The sequence below is a fragment of the Phoenix dactylifera genome, chromosome 2 (genome assembly GCF_051530095.1).
Source record: "Phoenix dactylifera cultivar Ajwa chromosome 2, Ajwa_hap1_PhDact_Kaust_v1.1, whole genome shotgun sequence".
In the NCBI taxonomy this organism is placed as follows: Eukaryota; Viridiplantae; Streptophyta; class Magnoliopsida; order Arecales; family Arecaceae; genus Phoenix; species Phoenix dactylifera.
Window position 1 is genome coordinate 41,720,472 of NC_143191.1, and position 24,357 is coordinate 41,744,828.

Below are 24,357 nucleotides of genomic sequence, written 5' to 3' on the forward strand. Positions count from 1 at the left end.
CTGTTCAGCCGAACAGAAGCCTTTTGTTCGGCGATCCAGTGCCGAACGGAGCACGAATCGTGAAAAAAAAAAATTCGGGAGAAGCCGGCGAGGTGGTTCCAGGAGAAGCCGGCGAGGTGGTCGGAGATCGGGAGAATGCCGGCGACGAGAGGGAGAAGGGGGAACGGGGGAGGAGGGGTTTAAGGGGGGTTTGAGGGATTTTTTTTTTTTTCTTTTCAAAACGAAACGGAGGAGGAGGAAGGGGGGTGTATGAGAAAATTTCAAGGGCAATATGGTAATTACACTGAAGGTTAGTTTGGGTATTTTTTTTTTTTGGTTTTTGGGGGGTGTCCTGAGCAATAGGGGGGGTGTATATAGAACTACCCCTACTTAAAGTACTGATAGACCTCATCCTCCGCTCCCCAACTCTTTCCTCGGTACTCTTCTTCCGCTTCTTCTCCTTCTTCTCCACCGCCGGTGGATATCCTATCCCTGATATCCCAATTATTTTATCCGTGACGGTAAAACAACAGCGGGGACAATGCGGCGGCTCTGGGATATCCTGGCCGTCGTCGGCGTTTTCGTCGTCCTGGCGGGGTCCATTCCGGCGACCCGCGCCGCGACCCACACGTACAACATAACCAAGATCCTTGCAGAGCACCCGGAGTTCTCGACGTTCAGCCACTATCTGAGCGTTACCCGGCTCGCCGGCGAGATCAACCGGCGGCGGACCATCACCGTCCTCGCCGTCGACAACGCCGGCATGGCCTCGATCCTCGCCAAGCACCTCACCCTCGAGTCTCTTCGCAACGTCCTCCGCCTCCACATCCTCGCCGACTACTTCGGCGCCAAGAAGCTCCACCAGCTCACCGGCGGCTCCGCCCTCGCCTCGTCCATGTTCCAGGCCACCGGCGACGCCCCCGGCACCTCCGGCTACGTCAACATCACCGATCATCGCGCCGGCAAGGTCACCTTCATCCCCAAGGACGCCGACGACGGCACCGTCCCCGTCGCCTTCGTAAAGTCCGTCAAAGAAATGCCCTACGACCTCTCCGTCATCCAGATCAGTGCCGTGCTCACCTCGCCGGCGGCCGAGGCGCCCGTCGCGGCTCCGGCGCCGGTGAACCTCACCGATCTCATGTCCAGGAAGGGCTGCAAGGCCTTCGCCGACCTCCTCCGCGCCAACTCTGACGTCGAGAATACCTTCGGCGCCAGCGTCGACGGCGGCCTCACCGTCTTCTGCCCCGGCGACGCCGCCATGAAGGCCTTCATGCCCAAGTTCAAGAACCTCACTGCCGAAGGCAAGACGTCGATCCTCCTCTACCACGGCGTCCCCGTCTACTACTCCATCCAGATGCTCAAGTCCAACAACGGCGCCGTCAACACCCTCGCCTCCGACGGCACCTCCAAGAGCTTCAACTACACCGTCCAGAACGACGGCGAGGTCGTCACCCTCAAGACCAAGATCGTCACGGCGACCATCAAATCCACCGTCATCGACCAGGACCCGCTCGCCGTCTTCGTGATTGACAAGGTCTTGGAACCAAGGGAGCTGTTCAAGATCGCCGTGGATGCACCGGCGCCGGCGCCGGTGGCGAAGGCGAAGGCGCCCAAGGCCAGCAAGGACACCGCGTCGCCGCCCGCCCCCGCCGGGCCGGAGGAGGCGCCGGCAGACATGAAGGACTCCGACAACGCCGCCGGGAGGAATGATGGCAGGTGGGTCGTCGCGGCCGTGGCAACCGTCGCGGCGGTGGCGGCCGTGGGTATTTACTAGGGTTTCTTTATTTTTATCCTTTTCCTTTTCTTTACGAGAAAAATTTGTGTAATTAATTTGGTGGTGAAATAAGTGAGAGAAATCTCCGTCGTTGATTGATGGAGGGGGTATCAGTGGATTGTTTGCAACGTTAAATCTTAAGTTATCATTTTATGACATTTTGTAATTTTACCATTCGCCAGACTTTGGATTGTTTATGTATACTTTGTTACATAATAGAGACAGGGTTTGGAGGTAAGCTTTTTATCGTTTCTCTAGTTTAGGAACCACAAAGAATTACAATACTAGATATTGTTATTTGGATCGTGCGTGGTAATTAATGAGGGGCGAAGGCTAGTCCCTTTCTCCTTCTTGTTTTAAGTGAGAAAATAAACGGGTGGCAGCAGGCAAGGGATACCTTCTTCACATTCATTGCGTATTCCGAGCTCAGACTATATTTTTTTGAAAGGAGACTCGGTCACTATGATCGAATGGGTCCGAAGTCAGAGGTGCACTGCAGATGAGAGGTCACTGCTCCACGATAACTGCCGACTTCTGAAAAAGTGTGACTCTTACTTGGCCACTCATGTTTACAGGAAGGCAAACTGTGTCGCTGATTGGATTGCCTTTTTTGTTGCATACCACTCGAAGAGTTTTATCTGGTTAGATCACGCGTCCGCGCCGGAACTTTTCTGTAGTCATTTGTTTTCTAATTTTGTTGGTCACATTTATATCCGACACATGCTAGTGTCATTGTGCGCAAAAAAAAAAAAAAAAAATCGGTAATTTCATAATTCTTTAATTAAAGATGGGTGGGTCCAGTGGAATAGCCAGCTGGGTTTGGACAAAACTGGAGTGGAAATATTGGACGCAGGATGCATGAAAGCTATTAAAAAACTAAAAAATGAGAACATGGTGGGGATATCAAATATATCTGTTCTCTACCTCATTTTCTCGTCGCATTTCAGTCGGAGCAAGCAAGGATGGTGGCCCTATCTCCTCAATCTTAGCATTGCAATTCTTGGGTTCCGGAGAGACTTAATTGTACTTAAAATTCTCTTTTGGCCGCAGCAATTGCTTCCTTCAGGATGGTGTCCTACAAAATTGTATCTATAGGATTATCCCATAGGACCATCCTGTACTTCTCTCTCTCTCTCTCTCTCTCTCTCTCTCTCACACACACACACACACACACACACACTCTCCTATTACATGCATGAAATCTAGGATGAGTTTTTCCCTCCCTCTTCTAGAAGCAGCAGCAGAATAATTAGATTTGGGAAGCTATCTTTCACTCTCGATCCTATTAATTGTATGCATGAAATCTAGGATGTGTTTTTTCCTCCCTCTTCCAGAAGAAGAGACAGAATACCTAGATTTGGGAAGTTATCCCATCCGCCACGGCAAGCTTCCAAGGCATTATGGCCACCACAGCTAATAGAATGGGCTTGAGCAGGCAAATGATAGATCAGCTAAGAAAAGTTTGAACCTGTCCTAAACCTAACCACATTAATACGAGGATCTAAACAGCTGTATGTTTAGTCTTATATTAATTATTCAGTAAAAAATTTTGGATATTTATATGGAACCAAAAAATTCAGATAATACATTATGGTCAGCTTTTTTGAATGACATCCTGAGCCATGACAAATGTTATCATACGGACTTGTGTTTAGTTGCATATTAGTTATTTGTCATAAAAATCTTAAGTATTTATAGAGGACCAAGAATCTAAATAATATTTTTTTACTAATCTTTTTGAATAAAATCATGAGTTGTCGCAATTAATCCACATATTTGTTTTATAATATTCTTTTTTGATAAAACTTATTTGAGTAGTTTTATCTTTATACTCTTCCCTTGATTACACTATCCTGAGTCAAATCCTTAATTAATGCAGATGCATACTAATTTGTTTCCTCTTTTTAATCTTAATAAACATGATAGTCACTGGGGAAAGGCATGAGAGTTTGACATGGAGACCATCAAATGATTTGTGGAAAATGAGTGCCTGTTTATCAATATTTGAAATAGTTTGAGATGGCAATTAAGCACAGGACTAATGAGTGCCTGTTTTAAAACTTCTCATTCAGGCCACATGTTATTTTCGATCCATGAATTTTATTTTTACTCTCCTTTATTTATTAACCTTCTGTAAATCATTTTTCTGTGTCCCTTTGATGTCACAAACTATTGCATAAAATTTGGTTAAGTTGGTCTTGGCTCAATGAGGTCAGGGGAAAATAGTTCTCACACTGGATTTGGGCTCAAATCAAGCGGTGGTTGGGGTATTGATGATGAACCAAGCCGAGATCTGCTCAAGTTCAGCCTGATATTCCACCCAACAGCTTATATTGCATGCTGCTTGTCATCCCTACAAGCCTTCTCGAAGCCCAAATCTAGATAGAATTATTCAGACTAGCTTTTGATTCATTTCGACTCAGCCATGTACTGATAGATTTATTAATTTGTTAGTACTTTTTAAAAAAAAATATAGTATAAAACGATATTACCCTTCGATGAGATATTTTTTGAACAAAAGCTTTAAATAATATATCACTATGGACCTCCTGTTTTGCTCAGCTCTTATTAATAATATCCTCTCCTCCTGTCGTAAGAGGAGAAAAAACGTCGGTTCTTAATATCAATAAAAAAATACTATTATCTATTTTCAAGATATACCACATTTTATATTTTTTTTGGGATATTTGATGCCTATTAATTTCATCTTCATGCATCGCAAGGATTTTATGCTCATTCGAAGTTATATGAGATTGTTGAAAATAGTTTGCCTAGAAACTGCTATATATTTATTTTATAAAAATATTATAAAGGAATAATCTACTGGAATAAAATCAGAAGATTGATAATAACTTGTCTGTATCAAGGCGTGTGATATATACTTTCTTAATAACGTGTTTCGCCTAAGGTACAACAACCCAGTTCTCTGTCTATGGACTAAACTCTCGGGAGATAGAATAGCAATAAGAGAAAAATTAGATTGGATTTTGACTAATCCCAAGGAGTCATAAATTTTTTCGAAAATCAACATTCTCTTTCAAAGAATCATAACTCATCTGAAAAAAGATATTTTACAAAAAAAAAAATTTGAAGCATTTAAAACAATTAAAGTTAGAAGATAAAAAAATTAAAATTTTTAATTAAAACTTTAATAGAGATTAGAGTTAAATGCTCATTCTGCATAAACATTATCTATTACTATCATAATTGCAAGAGCTTTGTTCTTGTTCCACATTAAGACATAGAATCATAACTACTTATGAAATGCTCTCTCAATACCTATCATAATGATGCCTTTAATATGTATCAGATGACGCCACACCTATTGGCCATTGTGATCTTAGCATGCCTTCTAAATTCATTTACATACAAAGCACCCACCAGAACTATATGAATACTTGTACCTGTTTCTCTGCTTCTTTGGGATGAAATTCGGTTTTTGTGTGATTCAAATTGCATAAAAATTAAACGATCAAAGTAATAATAGTGTCATTGCTCATATTATCACTCTTTTTCTGGTCACCGGTTGGCAGTGACCATTTACCACCGTGCGAGAGAGATCTCACCAGTCATCACGGTTTGAAGGAACCAAAAAGAATACAAGCGATAGAGGATGGTACGTAGAAATCGAAGCCCAGCATCCACGCGACTATGGGCGGAGCCTATAACGAGACCTGCCTCGCTTCTGATGCTCCCGGACGTCTCGTTAGTGGCACTCGGACCTGGCGATTCTGCCGGCGAGCCCCCGGCGGACGGCATGGGAGGGCTCGGCGGGCTCTGGACTTCGGGAGCGTCGGAGCCAGCGACAGGGAAGGACGCCGGGGCGGTCGACGGAGACGTCGCCGGAGCAGGGCTGGTCTTTCCAACCGGAGCCGGAGACCTGGCGGGGGTGGCGACGGGAGAGGGAGCCGTGGCCGGAGTTGGGGGGGGGGGGGGGGTCTTCTCAGCCGGAGACGGCGGCGGAAGGGGCGGTCGCCGGGGAGGCCGCGTGGGGATCGGACTCGTCGGAATGAGGCGCCGGCGCGGTGCCCTCGGCCTCGCCTGAGGCCACGGTGGCGAGGAGGAGGAGGGCGGCGATCGCGAGCCGCGAGGACGCGGTGCATTTTCTGGACTTTGGCGGACATTTGTAGGGGCGGAGGATGGGAGTTTGGAACCGGAGGGGATCATGTTGGAGTTGTAACTTTAAAAAACAATATTAATTTTAAAATAAATATATCAGCTTTACCTTCTAAATTTTAGATGTTTTAAAATATAGGATAAAGCCCTTGTTCTTTTCTTTAAACGCTTCTTTCAAATGTAATGTTTGAAAACAGAACCATGGTGCACCGTATCGGTCTAGAGTCTATAAATAGACTTCTTTAGGATTAATTCTTATAAAATCCAATTTCTCTTTATTTCTCATTACTACTTTGTCCCCTGAGAGTTTTTTCACAGGCAGAATTTTTTTACTCTTCAAAAAGAAGGATCGAACTGAGCTGGGTTGTTATATCTTTAGGACGAGATCGCCGCAAACCTACACGTAGGAGCTAAATCACGTTCTTGAGGCAATGTACATCACACGCCTCGATTCAGGTAAGCTCTTTTCAATTTTCTGATTTTATTTTAGTAAATTATTTTTTATAATAGTTTTATAAAATAAATATATAGCAATTTTTAGGCAATATTTTTTTAACAGTCTAAAAACGTGATTCTAATTGTACTAAAAATTGCTATATATTTATTTATTTATCAAAATTTAATTTGATAGCATAGAACAAGATTTAGTTTAATTGTATAGAAATTTAAAAACCTTAACTTCATTCTGAAGATTGTTTCCTTCATAAAAACAATTTTTTAAGAAAGTCATATTGCTATGAAAATTGTGCAAACAAATTTCTGCATCTTTAAAAATTGTACAGAAATTTTTTTGTATATTTAAATTTTTTGTAGAATTTTCTACATCTTTGCAAACAGTGTAGAAATTTTCTATAGATTAAAATCTGTATAGAAAATTATTGTAGCTTTAAAAGCCATGCAGATTTTCTATAGAATTAAATTCTATGCAATCTTTAATTTATGAGCAGAATTTTTTTGTATCTTAAAATTTATGCGGAAAACTTATGCATTTTTAGAAGCTATGCAGAAATTATTGTTGCTTTAAAATCATGCATATTATTAGTTGTTTTCAAAATATCTATTGCTGCTGCTTTGAAAAACGTGCATAAATTATAAAATTACTTGTTATATTTTTTAGTATAGTAATTTAATTTTACTATTATTATATCTCTTTATTATATTTATTTTCAAAACCTAGAAGTATATTATTGAAAGCCATTAATTAACTATTCAAACATACATGGCTAATCCCCGTGAAACTTGTGTTTGCATAACAAACTAAGCAAACAAAACTTTATAAATAACTTCTTTTGATGATCATAGTTCAATCAAACCCGAAAAATTTAGTGGATCTTCCTTTAGAAGGTGGCAAAGCTAAGTAAAATATTGGCTCACCATATTAGGGTTGATCGCTACCGTAGATTTCTCTGATGCTAGATCATCTAATAGATCAACCTCTCAACCCTCTTCTAGCCCTCAAGATTCTCGATCGTCGGGCTCTTACTCTAAAATCCCTGAAGAAATTGATTTTTATTACCGCTATAGGATCCATAGTGTCCATGATGATTCTTTATATGATATGTACACGTTCTCACCAAATCGGCTAAGGAGCTTTAGCATGCTCTTGAGAGGAATATGGATTGGATAATATCGGTCTTGATTGGTTTGTCGTATCCAAGTTTTGTAAATATACCATGGTGGATTCCAAATCTATCAATGTCCAAATCTATGAATTCAAGATCTTCTTAAAAAGGCTGAATTGATAGGTTGCAATTTTTTTGAAAATTATAGAGTCGAAGCCTTATTTGATTCTCTCCCTTCATCTTGGTCGTGTTTTTCTCGTGAGTTAAGTTATAAGCAAGGTGACTTAACCCTATCAAAGATTATAAACTCTATCAGGATCGAAGAAGAGCATCAACTTAAATATAAGCCTAAAACTGATTTTGGACCCAAGATCAATTTGATCGAATCAAGTCAGACCTATTTCAAATCTCGTAGAAAATTCTTTAGAAAGAAAAAAATCCGAGAATCCTTCAACTCTTGTCTCTTCCTCCAAACCTCCTAGAAGCCATAACCGTCTGGATCAGAAGCTAAAAAGAAAGGAGACCTTCTACTTCGTGCGTGGGCGAACAAATTCTATGGCGAAGAACTGCTACTATAGAAAGACTGAACCTTGGAAGAAAGGATCACCTAAACCTTAAGTAAATATGGTTGAAGATGGTTCTGGATCTTTCTTCAGGTCAAAAAGTCAAAATTCTTTGGTTTTCCTTGTCTATTCTTCTTATGATTGGTGGCTTGATTTCGGAGCTAATGTTTATATTTGTTTTGATCGCTCCTGGTTCTCCACCTTTCAAGAATCAATGGAGGTGGTGTAACTCTTGGGAACGACTCCTCAGCACAAGTGTTAGGAAAAGAACGAGTGAACCTAAAGATGACATCTGGAAAAACTCTAATCTTTCAAGAAGTACTGTTTGTCCCCAACGTTCAGAGAAATCTTATTAGTGGATCTCTTCTTGTATCTAGGGGCTATAAGATTGTATTAGAATCTAATAAGTTTGTAATTACTCGTAATAATGAGTTTGTTGGAAAAGGCTTTGTATCTGAAGCCCTATTCAAATTGAGTGTAATTCCTAAAGATTGTAATAAAGATCACCCTTTTATTCTAAATCTTGAATCTTTTAATGTTTGGCATGGTAGGCATGGTCATGTGAATTTTGATTGGATCCATCACATGACTAACTTGAATATGATCACTAAGATCCATCTAGATGAAAAGGTCAAATATGAAATTTGTGTTCAAGCCAAAAGTACCTGAAAACCTTTCAAATCTATTAATAGAAGTTCTAACCTTCTTGACCTAATTCATAATGATGTGTGTGACTCTACCAAAATTCTAACTCGAGGAGGAAATCATTACTTTGTAACATTAATTGATGACTTCTCTAGGTATTTTGCACATATCTAATCAAATCTAAAAATAAAGCCTTAAACAAGTTTAAAATCTATAAGGCTGAAACTGAAACCCAAACTGAGAAAACCCATAAAACTTAGGTCTGATGGAGGTCGAGAATATATCTCGAATGAAATTGCTCTATTCTGTCAAGAACATGGGATTATTCATGAGGTTACTCCTCCTTACTCTCCACAATCGAACGGTGTAGCAGAATAGAATAACCGTACCCTTAGGGACTTGGTTAATTCAATATTAATCAGTTCAGGAGCACCCGAGAACTTGTGAGGGGAAGCTCTTTTTGCAGCCTGTTACATCCTAAATAGAATACCTTTTAACGATAATAATAAGATACCTTTTGAACTCTGAAAGAATAGAACCCCTAAATTAGATTATCTTAAAGTATGGGGATGCCTAGCTAAAGTAGGTATACCTGAACCTAAGAAAAGAAAAATTGCCCCTAAAACCATAGATGCAATATTTGTAGGGCATTCCTTAAAATAGTAGCACAAATAAATATCTTATAATTAATTCCAAAATAAGTGACATCTCTAATAATACTTTCATTAAGTCTAGAGATGCTACTTAAAACCATGAGATCTTGAAAACTATGAGTTAATCAACTTTCGAAAGAAATTGTGGGCTCCGTAGTCATGATGGGGTGCCCCAATCTCTTCTCACCCATCAACCTTCCTCCTCAGGTTAGACTAATTCCAGGATAAATCACATATGTATCGCCCATCAACCTTCCCTCTTGATCTAGACTAATTCTAGCCTTCTAGGCTCTAATGATATCCTATTATGGATCTGGGTTGTATCTTTCGTAGGAAAGAAACACTCATCTCTCTTCGTACGAATCTACTATTAAATACTTTAAGATCCACAATGGTGACAAATAATTGGAGTGCTTTAAAATCTGTGCAAACGCAATCTAACAGCGAGCCTTACCTCAAAAAAGGTGGTCTCAGCGAGCCGTGCCTGATCCGTTGGCTCAAAATTCCACCATGAAGACTGGACTGGCGCATGGAGTCCGCTTGGTTGGGTCTAAACTCCGTCGGGTTTTGATAGCTGAGAGAGAGCCCGAGAGGGGATCGTCTCACCGTCACGGGGGCTTTCTTCGCTGGCGCTTCGTTCGTTAATGTTACGGTCGCCTTGGGCGCTCCGCACCGATTTGACGCCCCTCTTAGTCCTCTCTCGCCCCAGATACTCCCGCAGCAGCATACTATTACACACCATCTGTTCGATGGAATGCCGATAAGACGAAGCATTGCTCCTCCATTCGAACCACGAAGTTAGCAAAATAGGGGAAGAGATATATTTTCCGATAATCCGGAAAAAGCAATTCAAATCTAAAGACAGCACCTTTCACCTGAACTCGATAAAATGTGGACCACGGCGTGCCGGAGAGGTCCCAAGTGCGCATCCTATTTCCTCCAGAGAGCAAACTTCGTACCGAGCACGCCTGTAGTACATGCATGTAGGATACTACTTTGCGATTCTTCTTTGAGCTGTCTTTGTGATCTTACCTTCGCAAAAGCAGTAGAAAATTTCCATCCATGATTGTATAATTTGTGGTTCGACATGGATGATATTAACTCGTTTTTTGTTGTTGTTGTCGTGATTTAATGGCTTCGTTAATGAAAATGTGTTCTTATTCATGCAACAGATAGGCCTTCGTTGGAACTCTTGCGATTCTACGCGACAAATTTCCTTCTCGAAGAAGCTGAAGATGCTGGCGAGAGCATGAGCCAATTGCAGAAAAGGAGCACTCCCCCGATATCACTTGCCAAGAGCTTAGCTTGCCTCCCTGACGAATCCTCCACTCCTGAGAAGCGAAGGCCCCCGACACGAATGGAGCTCAAGAGATTGATTGAACTTCGCGTCAAGAGAAGGGTGAAGGCACAGTACTTGAATGGGAAATTTTATGATCTTATGGGTAGTGTTGTCGCCGCTGCCGACACTCTACAAGACTCATATGATATCATTCGGCTCAACTCAAATGTTGACTTGGCATCAAAGAGTGATGATATTTGTTTCAAGTCCTTGGCAGAGGAGCTTGCAAGCGGCAATTTTGATGTCGAGGCAAATACTTTGATGATGGTTGCAAAGGGTAGAAGCAAGGAGTGCTTAGTCCTTCCTAAATTAAAGCTGAAAGTTATTCAAGAAGCAGTTAGAGTAGTACTCGAGGTTGTCTACAGGCCTCACTTCTCTAAGATTTCTCATGGTTGTAGAAGTGGAAGAGGGCACAGATCAGCCCTGAGATATGTATGCCAAGAGATTGGTAAACCAGATTGGTGGTTTACAATATCTATGAATAAAGAGGCTGATGGTAATATTCTGTCCAAGCTTATTTCAGAAATGGAAGAAAAGATCGAGGATGCTCGGTTGTTTAATTTTATCCATCGCATGTTTGATGCCCAAGTTCTCAACTTGGTATTCGGAGGCTTTCCAAAGGGCCATGGTCTTCCTCAGGAAGGAGTACTCTCCCCAATTCTGATGAACATATATCTTGACATCTTCGACCGTGAAGTGTTCAGGATATGCATGAGATATGAAGGCATCAGTTCAGATTCTGCTGATGTGAAAAATGGCCAGCGCTCGAAACTGCGCTGTTGGTTCCGAAGACAGATGAAAGATTGTGATGATAAGAATGTCAACCAGTCAACAGATGCTGTGGAAACAAGACTACGTGCTTGCAGATACATGGATGAGATACTTATTGCAGTTTCTGGTTCCAAAGATGTTGCGCTCAGCATAAAGGACGAAATCATAACTTGCTTGAGGAACTCATTATATTTGGATGTGGAAGATCATGCGGATCTGTTTGCAGTTAGAAAGAATTCTCGTGGGTTGCAGTTCCTTGGAATGGCTGTTCGGCTGGCTGCCAAAGAAACTGCTGCATTGAGAGCTGTACACAAGTTGAAGGACAAGATCCGGCTATTTGCTCATCAAAAGCAAGAAATTTGGGATGCTATGACACTTAGAATAGGGAAGAAGTGGCTGGCATATGGCTTGAGACGGATCAAAGAATCAGAGATCAAGTCACTAGGGCTTAGCACTCCATTGTTGGATCAAATTTCACAGTTCTGTAAAGAGGGCATGAAAACAGATCACTGGTTCAAGGACATGCTTAAGATATGGATGCAAGACGTGAATGCTAAAGTTGAAGCTAACGAGGAGATAATCCTTTCCAAATACATTGCTGAACCAGCACTGCCAGAAGATCTGAGAGATTCATTCTACAAATTCCACAAGCAGGCCATGGAATATGTTTCATCAGAGACAGCTGCCACCCTTGCACTGTTGCAAAGCTCCACCACCAATACAGAATCTATCCCTAGTACTGAAACTACAGTTATGAGGATTGAGGCACCTATTAACTTTATAAAGAGAAACCTCCATCGATATGGCTTGATAAATGTTGAAGGATTTCCACGTCATGTCTCCACCCTTGTCTTACAAGATGATGCTCTGATCATAAATTGGTTTTCAGGGCTAGTTCGCCGGTGGCTAAAATGGTATTCTGAGTTTGACAACTTTGGAGACATTAAGCACCTGATAGTTGAATGTGTCAGAAAATCATGCATTCGAACTCTAGCGGCCAAGTATAGGATGCATGAAGTTTTAATCGAGAAGCGGTTTGAGTTGGAGCAGAGTGGTATTCCTCTGACAGAAGACTTAGAAACTGAAATGATGACATCAGACTCTCCCATTTCTGATGATGATGAGGCTTTGATGTATGGAATCTCATCTAGCGGCTTGTGTATTCTGTCTCTATCAAGGGTTAAAGTCCCAACGCGGATATTTAATTGCTTTGTAATGGGATGCACCATTGCATCTCCAAGTATGTACGCACTTCATGTGAAGGAGAAGCAAAGGTTTCCTGGATGGAAGACAGGATTCTCAACATCAATTCATTCCAGCTTGAACAGAAGACGTATTGGCTTATGCAGCCAGCATGTTAAGGATTTGTATATGGGACATATATCTCTTCAATCTATAGAATTTGGTGCTCTGAGCACATGATTTTCCATGCGATGTTGATGGTTTGAGCATAGAGGCTTAAGATCAAGGTCTGCTGAACTGGGCTGAACTGCCCGGTTTAGGCAGTACCGAACCAAACCGGTGAAAAACCGAGTCGGTTTGCTATTTAAAATTGGTTCCAGCCCGTCTCACCGGCTCGGTTCGCTATTTAAAATCGGTTCCAGCCCCTACAGGCCGGAACTAGTCCTTTTCGGGCTGGTACTGGCCAGTTCGATGCCGACTCGATGCGAACCGGTCAGTTCGCACCAAGTCAAGCCACACTATAGCAATAATGTAGCTCGGAGCATTACATGGGTCAGATTTTGCTGCCGGTATATCCGGATGGATCTCTCCATAGTCGTATTATTAGCCAAAGGACACCTCTTAAAGCCAGAGATTCAGTGAGAGATCCGAGAGTGCTTATAACTCGGCGCACGTTTCTTATGGGATGAACGTATAAGACTACAACACCGCTTGGTTAGAGGGATGGGTTGATATGCCTCCTGACTATGCTTATGATCTGGATATCTACGAGCTCCAGCGCCACTCGACTCGATTTTAGATATTGGTATGTATGTTGTACTTTAAATGTATATAAGTAATTATATTATTTTATATTTTTTACGTCACTACTTGAATTGAGGCTATTTTATGTTGTTTTTTGAAGCATGCAATATTTTACTAATTATTTTATGATTTGTATAATTTTAAAACAATAAAATGTATCATTAGGTTAATCCAGGATCATAGAAATATCAAAAAATATCAAAAAAACATCAAAAAAATATCAAAGTACATTTAAAATCATTGAAAAACTTCAAAAAAAAAGTGATTACCAATTAAATATTCTTAAAAAGAAAAAAAATGGGTGTGCCGATACGGAACCGGCACGCTATAGCTGTTACGGTACCAAACCTGATCGACCGCCGACTGGTACGGATCCCGGTACCGGTTTGGCGACCTTTGCTTGAGATATTTTGCTGCCTCATTGCATGTTTTGCAATGATCAAGGTGCTCTCACAGAGTTCAGTTTAAATCGGTTGACTGATAGGTTCCTCCAACATTGCTCAAGCTAGTGGCTTGATGATGCAAATTCAACATTTTCGCTGTTCTGCCAAGATTTGCAAGTGCCATCATCTCATACCATCTTGCCAAAGTGTTTGCTGATTGCACTATGTTATTGCCTTTGTAATGCGCTTTGCCTCCAAATTTGGGCCAGGTCATGGATGAAGTTTTCACATATGCTTAGCTCAGCTGTCTGAGATGCTGAGGGCAAACACCCTTTTTCTGCAAATGATGACCTGATGATAACATTGAGATACAAGTCTGTAGAAGTTGGCAGAATGCGTCAGGGCTTCGTGCAAGGTTCGCGGTACCGATGGTACCGACGTACCGGTCGGCTCCGGTATCGGTACGGTACCGTTGCCGAACCGAGGCCGTACCGATAGGGTACATTTAGCGACCCATCGTCTTTTTTTTTTTTTTTGGAGTTTTTTGGATGTTTTACTTCCAAATGATTCAAATAATGAGATGAAGAACATAAAAAATTTTCAAATTAAGATGCAATCAATTACATACGTTTAAATCACTCTCGAATATCTAAAATCGGGTCGAATGGCGATGCTTCTCGTCAATATCTGGATCATCAGCATAATATGTAGGCAGATCAACCCATCCCTCTAACCAAGCAGCATTGTAGTCTTGTATGCTCAATCCTCGAGGAATGCGCGTTGGATCATAAGAACTCTCGGATCTCTCGCTGAAGCTCTGGCTCTGAGAGGTGTCTTGATAAGGGGCCCATCCGAATATGCCGGCACTAAAATCCGATCCGTAAGATCCTCCGGGCTGCGCAGGATAGTAGCTACCGGAAGATGACTCTGATGCACCATATCCATAGGCTGGCTGAGGCCGCGGATAATAGGAAGACTCGGAACTTGATACATCAATGGATTCGACTCCATATGGAAGGTCATCTGCAGCGGCATCCTGGCCTCTTGAACGACCTCGAGGAGCTCTTCTTCGATATGCAATGGTATCTGACCGGCCTATATCAGACGGCCTACCGTGGTCCGTATCTTGTGTAGCATGTGTAAACTGAGACTCACCGGTGTATCGAAAACCTCCCTCCGGCTGTGTCTCATAACTAGTACCATACTGTCCTCCACTTCCTCCATGGCTAGTAGATCCATCACCACCAGAATCTTCATCGCTGCTGGTCCAAGTCTCCTCCTCGACACTCTCCATTAGGGCCCTTTCCTTTCCTTTTCTTGTTTGTTGGGATTGACGCCCTCCTGATCGAGTCGACTGGGTAGTAGAGCGTCCTCGTCCTCGTCCTCGCATGAGAGGATCATCTCTCTGAACCGGAGCATCGGACCAGTCATGCGGTGACTGGCTCCCCTCTAGCCACGTCATATCAGCTGTAGGAGTGCGTGGAATGTTGCGCTCAGCCCATTGCTGTGGATCGACCATAGCCTCGGTGGCTATGATACTGGCTGGTCGTGGAGGTGATCCCGGCTCATCAAGCTCGGGCTCCTGCTGCTGGGCCGCAAGCCAGTCGAGCATAGGATTATCATCATCATCTGTAAAAGTTCTATAGATGGGATCTGCATACTTGAGCTCCACTTCCTCTTGAATGCATTTTAGCCTCAACCGTAGATTGTAGTGCACATAAACTAAGTCGTTGAGGCGCTTTTGTGTCAAACGGTTCCTTTGTTTGCTGTGGATGAGGCCGAAGGTGGACCAGTTGCGCTCACAGCCAGTCGAGGAGACCGTTTGGGAGAGAATCCGGATAGCTATCCACTTAAGATTTTTTGCGGATCCGCCAAAATGAATCCACCATTCAGCTGCAAAAATATTGAAGATAATTACATTTTATATATATAATGGCCTCATAGTTGAAGATAATTCAGATGCAAAAATGTCTTGCAGATTTGTATTGTACCTGGATTCATAGTTGTCTTGCTCACGACAGCTGGTCGTTGTCCAAAGCTGTGGCTACCCTCTCTAAATAATTTGGTCTGTGGAAAGAAGCTTGTTGTAGTATGTCAATAATATAAGATCTGATATATTTACATATGTTACTAAATCATAGTTACCTCTTCTATACATAACGCGGCGACTTCTGGATCAGGCTCCATCTTATAAATAACATTACGCAAAGCATGAAGAAGTTCATCATCCATACCAATTCCACTCTCGTACTGAAACCGGGGATTCAGATAGTATGCTGCACATAGATGACACCATCTTAGTATAACTATACAAATATATCAATCAGTATAATTATCAATATTATCGCTTACCTGCTAGATGCAAATCCCTACCCATTTGGGCTCCCCACCGCCGGTCAATGATGTCGATGTACTCCTGGGCATGGGCTACATCTGCCTCCATGATCTGAGCCTTTGCCTTCTCCATCATGTGATACAAAAAGCCCATCTGGGGATACCTCTCGCTATCCACGGCCCGCAGCACTTCATATAATGGTTTGATAGCCTTGACTATCGCATTGGCCCGCTGCCAGAATGACTGCCTGCTTACCAAGTCTTCCATCCTGCTTCCTTCAGTGCCGGCCTGGGCATATCTACTTTCCTGCCACTCGGGACTAACAAACATCTGACGTAGGGCTCCTTTCTTCTCGATAAGGCTATCAAGTGCAATGTAATTCGTAGCAAACCGTGTGACTCCTGGTCTAAGAATTTCTCCCCCTGCATACCTTCTCATTAATGAAAGAACCCAAGTATGGCTATAAATATACCTGGTGATGCGTTGGGCTATCTCCACCGTATGTTGCACCCTACGGATCTTTCCAATATCCATCAGGATGAGGTCGATGCAATGTGCAGCACATGGGGTCCAGAAAATTTGTGGTCGCCGCTCCATCAAGACCTGCCCGGCCAACTTATATTGCGGTCCGTTATCAGTGACGACCTGCACGATATTCTCCTCTCCAATCTGATCAATCACCTCCTCCATAAGTCTGAGGATGTATGAGGCGTTGTGCACCTTATCCGAAGCATCAACTGACTTGTGGAAGAAGGTCTTCGTATCACAGTATGTCAGAAAGTTGATGATGGCCCGCTTTGTCGGACCGGTCCAACCATCACACATCAGAGTGAGCCCATATGTGGGCCACTTGCTTTTATATGAACCAATCCAATTCTCTAGCTCTTCCTTATTGTTGTCAAGAAGCTCACCGTAGATGTCCCTCGGACCTGGAGGATCAACACCGGGACCGGCAGTCTGTATGGCAGAAATGGCAGACTTGTAGTATGTATTGTCTGCAGCATTTGCTGGAATGTGGCTGAAGTGGAACCAGGATCCAATAGCTCGCCACATATCCTTCTTCTTCTCCTTCTTCCACATTGTGTCTACTCTTTGCTGCTTCGAATCTCTTCTGGGGAAGGCATGCGGATCTACATCATGGATTGACGCACCTGGTGGAATCCCTCCGAAAGACTTCTTTCGGCTACCAAAACCACCCAGGATAGATGCAATCCGGCTACGTCCTCTGCCCTCGCCCTCCCTGACTGATGTTGTCCTTTGAAACTCTGGATCTTGTCTGCTTCCACCAGAACCGGCGCCCGACTCAAAAAACGAGGGCCCAAATCGAGCCCGATGCCTCGCCACCTCCTTCTGCTGCCATCGATCATCCAGACTCGCCCGCATGGCAGCCTGGATCTGTGCCTCCTCCTCATCTGGACCCTCGGCCTCCTGTGACTCCATCAAGTGATAGGAAGGTGCTTCTGCAGCTTGGCGTTCCGCCTCCGCTTTCTGCTTGGCAGCCCTCTCCTTGGCTGCTTTGATCTCAGCGAGGTTTTTCCTCATCAGCTGACGGGTCGTCGGTGGGCACTCCGAGCATGCAGATATCTCACGAGAATTACCGGCTAAGTGCTGCTTTAATCTGGTTACTCCTCCTCCTTTGAAGCACTTGTGGCAATAATTGCACTGAAACTGGTGACGTTCACCGAGCATCTTCCCATGCTCCCAGCCAATATTACGCTCTTGGGGTTGCCCTCTCCTTGATGGCTCCATTCCTACGACCACATTAATTTTTTTCAATTTTTATTTTTTTGTAATTAAAAATTAATTTTTAAATTTATTAATTAAATTATAAATTATATAAATTCTGTAAAAAAACAGTTAATGTCATTGAATCATTGAATCATTTTCTAATTTTTGGCAATTAAATTAAATTATATATCAACAACATATAAAAATTTCAAAACGAAATGGAATCATTGAATCATTTCCTAATTTTTGGCAATTTTTGACTTAATTTTTTTAAGCAATTTAAATGAAATATTAAAAAAACAATGTAGGGGAATTTTACCTTATTTTGTTTTTGCTGGATTTTCCTTCAAGAAAAACGATGCTCTCCGACCTTTCTAATTTTTTTTCATGCCTTTGTCTTTTCCTTTCTCTTCTTTTCCTCCTTTCTCTTTGCCTTTCCTTCACTTAGTCTTAACTCTTAAGCTCATGCACTTGTGGCTTCAGCCTTCAGCATTCGGTTGGCTTTTATAGCCAACCGTTGGGTCACTGTGGCACTTTGAAAAGTGCCACTGTGAGCCACAGCGCGGCACTTTCGAAGTGCCGCGCGAAGTGCCGCACAAAGCGGCACTTTCGGCCGCATTACCGTTCTAAACAGCAATTTAAACCTCGAGTTTTCAAAGTGCCGCACAAAACGGCACTTTGAAAACTCAAAGTGCCGCACAAAACGGCACTTTGAAAACTCAAAGTGCCGTTTTGCGGCACTTTGAAAGTGCCACACTGTGGCACTTTCAAAGTGCCTCAGAGGCACTTTGAACCAGTGCTGTGGCACTATCATAGTGCCACAGCGCTGGCACCTCATTGCCAGCACCGAACCGGTGCGAACCGGCTCGGTTCGCATCGGTTCGATCACGTACCGGTGCGAACCGAGCGGTTCGCACCGGTATGGGCATGTACCGGTGCGAACCGCCTCGGTTCGCACCGGTACGTGATCGAAACCATCGGTTCCGACCCATATTGGGTCGGAACCGATTTCCACACTGGAACCGGACCGGTTCCAGTCGGTACCGGTCCGGTTCGGGCTGAACCGACCGGTTCAGGTCGGTTCAGCAGACCCTGGCTTCGTGTCATAACGAGCAGTTGTCAGAATTTGTTTTGAGCAAAATTTTGTTGGTCCAGATAGCTTTTCTGAGGCCACAAACAGACTTAATCTAATATGGAGGGGAGGTCAGGAATATCAACATGAGACATATAGAACTTATGTTTATTCTTTCTCCGAGTAAAGACAAAAGAAAAATGTTTCTTAGACTGTGGAATCAAACACATGAATGATAAATTAAAACTCAAAACTGAGTTATCAGCTTATAAGCCGCAGCATTAGACTGAATGCAGATAGGTTCGATCTTTGTTTAATCAATGTCATCATGTCATCTTTCTCTGTCAGCTGCACCAGAATATGCTTTGTTAACACTACACAATTTATGTCCTGTAAATATAATGTAAGACATCAATACCATTGTCTGCAACAATGAAAAAGTCTCAATTGCATACAGAAAAATTGTGATGATTCATGATGACATTTAGGTAGTACAACTGACCAATCCAATATTTTGAGAAATACAGTGGAATTGCCATGTCACTAGTCAAACTCAGGACCTCTCCTCGGCAGAGTGGGGTGCTAGGTTGCTAAGTTTGGTAAGTTTGTTTAATTAGACCTGTATCTGCACTGCATTGTTGTTCTTGCTCTTGTTGTTGTTTTGAGTGTAGCTAATTCTACTGAAAAAACACTAAATGCATTTAAATCTCTATATGGCTTCACACAAAGAAAAAAACTGAAAACTAAAACAGCCGATACAATTTAGGTCTCTCTGTAACTAAATGCACAAAAACATACAGTTTTGCTTTCTGAATCACTGTATATGTTCAACAGTTGAAATTACCAAACCCTGGCCTTATTTAAAATCGACACCATCGCCAAATCTTTGTTAACCCAGCGATGGAAACCTGTAAGCTCCAATGGGTAAGTGCTGTTGATTATGAAGCAATAGTATTAGGTACAGGTGTGTACTGACAATCTATAATGATCTGTGAATAACTTCTTTTACCAATAGGATGTGCCCTGTTCAGCAATTTTTTTTAGAATTGCAGACCTTCTGCTCTCCTCCACTGCATTTTTAACCAACCATGCTCCCATATTGCTTCTTCATTGGTCTTTGCACTATAAAACAGCTATCGAAGATGTCGAAAAATAGATTATCTGATCTAGAATCTTGCGATTACATCAATTGACTGCACATGAAATTTTAGAATCAGAATCTGTCATGTTTCAGTTGCAGCTAGAATAGTTTGCCATATTAGAGACACAAACAGGTTCAGTTAACCCATATTGAATTCTATCCTTAACATCGGAGCCGGTTGATAGAGTGGTTCCAATTGTGGGAAGTCGAAGGGCTCTGCCCAAGTTGAACTCTATGATCCAATTGTGGATGAAAGGCAAATTCTTAACTGAGTGCTATTGGCTGTGAGATCAAGAAATGCTTGCATGACTTATAAACTCGACATGTAAAATGCCAAAACTTAGATTGCTCCTTTGGAGCTATGTGATTGATTGTGTTTTACCATTTGGCAGAAATTTTGGTCCTTAATTTCTAGCTAGTCAAAGCATCAACCTGTTCTGAGGAAGCTTAAAGTTGGTTTTTCTTATTCATTGCCTTAACTACATTTAATACCAAAAAAACAAAAATATGTGAACAGCATATGGTTTTATATTCACACTCATGTGTGGATAGTAAATGATTGTGAAAATCTCTCTGAATGGTGGGTCATAGCAGTTATAATATTTCGTATTTCTTTTTTGACATTGTTACCTCTATATGCTGCCAAATTTTGTGGTTACAGGATATTATTTAGAACTATTTCTTCAAGGCTGACTAAGTGGCTGTTGTACTCTTGATCAATGAATATGCATGGAAGTACTTTGCTGTGATCGCCTACCATTGGGTTAGAAAGGTCATGCGAAATTGCATTTGATGTAAAGATCAGTATTTTTTAACTTTTTAGCATATGCTTTATCTTTTATAATTTTGAAGTGGTTGCATGCTTAATGTGTGATTTTGGAAGAAGTGAAAAGGTTTGATGGACCTCAGAAATTTCAATAATTAATAACTGTAGTGTGTCTAATCTTTCGATAGTTTGGTTCAGTCCCCCTCATAGTGCTTCAAATTAGCTCAGGCCACTCAACAATAGTAACACAATATTGGGAAGGAGTGGGGGGCGAGTACTTGGCTTGATTTTATTATTAAGTTCTAATGTGGCAAATTCATGCTTATCCAGCCCATACATGGCTTCTGTTACCACTATCTCTTTACCTTTTCCTTGTCTATTGTTGTGATGAAAAGATTAAAAGATTTATGGATATCTTGTATAAAATGATTGGAAGACGAGCATGAACATTTCCCTTACCAGTTTTAGATGTGTAGAACTTAAAGCGAAGGGGCGAATGTGTATTATGGAGCTTGCATACATTGTTATGGAGATTATTTGAGGCACATCTCTGGTGAAAAGGTACTAATGCTAAATAAATGGAAGAGAATTATGGTTGAAATGTAGGAATTCGGGATTTTCAAGCCGCTAGGTTTGTTTTGATGAGATAATAACTGGGGAGTGGTTTCTCATACAGACTCTACCATGTTGGAAACAATGAAATTCATTCTTCACCTTCCAAGGGTTCTAAGATCAATGGAATGGTAACTTTGAAATTTAGATTCTATATACAGGTTCTTGATGAATGTCTTGTGAACTTGGAATTTTCACATCCTATTTACAAGAACATCTTTTGACTAAGGTCTTCAGTACGCAGGAGGTAATGTGTCTTTAGCTTTCCACACATGACAAAACTACTTTGTCAAGGATAAGGGGTCTTTTATTAGACAATTACAGGAATTAAGTACTTAAAAAAAGAAACCTTTAGTTTCTTAATTTACCTGCTTTGATACCCTGACAAGTTAAATGCGCACTAAACTTTAGGCATGATGGTGTCTTTTTTCCTCTTTTTTAAGATCATGCTTGAAAATGCATTATAGAGAACCTTTTTATCAACAAAAGTTTAATTGGGATACGATCTTATGGGTGCCTTTGCTATACGAAAACAGTGTAAAATGGGATGATCAAGAGGTAAGTTTTCACCCCCCAGTTTTGAGAAAGAGCACTCTGAAGCCTCACAATCATTATGTATAATAGTAGATGATTTGCCTTGCTATATTAGAGTAGTTGCTGATCCTCCATCATCTGAAGGTACAAGGAAAGCTGCAATAGATGATTCATTGGGAAATATGGCAGCAAGGAAACATTAGGAAAACGTTTATGGATGACTCAAGGATCTTAGCTTTTATGAAATGAATAATCAAACTACTAACAAAGTGGAAGTTAGGGAATTATGTAAGCTAAGTTGGACTAGTCAAACCATCGACACCGATATTTTTCAAGGTTGAGAATCTTGGGGTTTCACACTAATTAGAGTAAAATATTGCCTATCCACTTTGTATTCATGTTCAGTCACCAAGTAAAATTCACTATCTGATCTAGCTGTGAGATCGAGTGGGTGCGAAGCATGGTAAAACCATTGATCTATATATGTGAAATGATTTCCAATATTTGTACTATAATTAACCTTTTATCAATAAATTAGCTACCTTCAGTGGTAAAAAAAATTACCCCTTATGTTAGTATGTGTTTTATTTTCCTTGGATTTTTTACATAACAATATTTCATGTGATATTCAAGTTAACAGTCCAGATCTTTGTTCTTACACAAGCAATATCATATTGTCTTTGCATTTTATGCAGCTCAAATCGATTGACATCCTCTTTTTACGACTTTTACTCTATTTTGATGATTAATTGTCTTGTCATCCTCATTAAGAAAACCATATTTTATTTTATGGATCACCATTATGCAGAGGGCTTGTGTTGATGCATTATCACTATGGAGAGCCATTCGAGACCTTGAACACAATTATGGATGTTGCATGAGTATTTTGTCTTGAGATTAGAGGTGTTTTTTATCTTTAAACCCAAAGCTCTATTCGAAAATGGTCAAAACATTTCAAAAATCTCAATGGCCAAAACTAACAAACATTCATCACTACTATTGGTTGGCTTCATTTGTCCTTTTTGTCCATTTATTCCTATTAAGTGGTGCTCCATTAGCACCGTCAGCTTCTCCAACTTTTATCATACATGATCTTAATTAAAAGTGTTGACTATTTGGAAGACTGGGTATCTTTAGGGGTGGCATAATTTGGGCCAACCTGACATGGACCAGGTAAGCTCGGGTCTGCATCAGGTCAATTAATGTCACAACCTGATTTAAGCCCTTATGTTGGGTATCCCACATGAACAAATTGATGTACAATATTATGAGGTAGTAGAAGAAATGGTGCACAATTGATCTTATTATTCACTATCATTTATGTACAACAAACATTTATCTTTGTGGTTGTGATATAAAAATTGATTGAGGAATTTTTGTTAAAAAAGGTAATTTGGGACTATAAATGACATCGATCCAGCCTCAATAATTTTAATTTGTAAGCTATTTTATGATGTAAGATGAACTTCATGCTGAAAGTTTTCAAGATTCTAATAAGTCTAGCTGTCATGGCCTATGGACCATCCAATATCGGAAATGGAAGTTCTCAACAAAGTTTATCTAATATTTGATTGTAAATTTTATAGAAATTGTTTGGGAGAAGAAATTTGTTGAATTTTACTTCATCTGCATGGTGCAGAGCATATCTTATGTTATATAATAACTTGGTCATTTATGTAAGGATCTTAGAGCAAGTATTACTTTGTGTACCTTGGAATCTCCCTTGTTAGAATTATCAATTATGCTGATGTTTCTTATAGCTTTTACAATTGCACTAGACTAACTTGTGTCCTTGGTTCTGTTACATCAAAATTTATTTCCAAATCTGATCGAGAATTTTACACGACTGTTATTTAAAAAAAAAATCAGGGCAATGTGGATCGTTATGTTATTAGCGTATCTATTGTTTTTATTATCTATTTGATTTGAATATATTCAATTTTGCTTATCTGCAACTAGAAGAGATGTCAATTTCTTTCTGTCTACATCTGGAGACCCCCATTATTGTGCATTGGCTGATCTTCTTTCAAACTTTGAGCTAGTAAGTGGTTATCTTGGATGCACAGTCCGATGCTCGTATTCTGAGTTGAGGAGGACTTTCTTGGCAGGGATGCACTGAAAAAAGAAAATTGTGACTGTAGTGTCATGGATACTGCTGAAAAAACTTTGGCTAAAACCCTGTACTATTGTTTATTGTAACCAGATCTGGAACTGTTTTGAGTGTTTCTATATGTTGTTCTCTGGGTTTGAATGTTCTATCAAAAGCTGCACTTATGTTGTAGGGTTACAGTGGAACTACAATGTGTCCCATGTATTGATGATGGAGGTCACTTTTGGAAGCATTGCTGGGGATGATGCAACTCTGGTCGGATTGAAATCCTGGAATTTCTTTACATCT

At 41.2% G+C, this 24,357-nt stretch overlaps 1 protein-coding gene and 2 pseudogenes across 3 annotated transcripts; 2 read left to right on the plus strand and 1 right to left on the minus strand.

Annotated features, from left to right (window-relative positions):
- The first annotated feature begins 371 nt into the window (after positions 1 to 371).
- On the plus strand, positions 372 to 1,991 carry LOC103712760 (fasciclin-like arabinogalactan protein 2 pseudogene; annotated as a pseudogene). Its single transcript, XR_015975607.2, has one exon. The product of XR_015975607.2 is annotated as a fasciclin-like arabinogalactan protein 2 pseudogene (transcript).
- Positions 1,992 to 9,482: 7,491 nt separating this feature from the next.
- Positions 9,483 to 12,829, plus strand: LOC103712774 (Intron maturase, type II family protein). Its single transcript, XM_008799395.5, has 2 exons — positions 9,483 to 10,275; positions 10,465 to 12,829. The coding sequence occupies exons 1-2, from the start codon at positions 10,182 to 10,184 to the stop codon at positions 12,822 to 12,824; spliced, it is 2,454 nt and encodes an 817-aa protein (XP_008797617.4). The 5' UTR covers positions 9,483 to 10,181; the 3' UTR covers positions 12,825 to 12,829.
- Positions 12,830 to 14,340: 1,511 nt separating this feature from the next.
- On the minus strand, positions 14,341 to 17,978 carry LOC149768331 (uncharacterized; annotated as a pseudogene). The gene is made up of 3 exons (XR_016399413.1): positions 16,124 to 17,978; positions 15,917 to 16,047; positions 14,341 to 15,838 (listed from the first exon to the last, which is right to left on the minus strand). The product of XR_016399413.1 is annotated as an uncharacterized LOC149768331 (transcript).
- Positions 17,979 to 24,357: the final 6,379 nt, after the last annotated feature.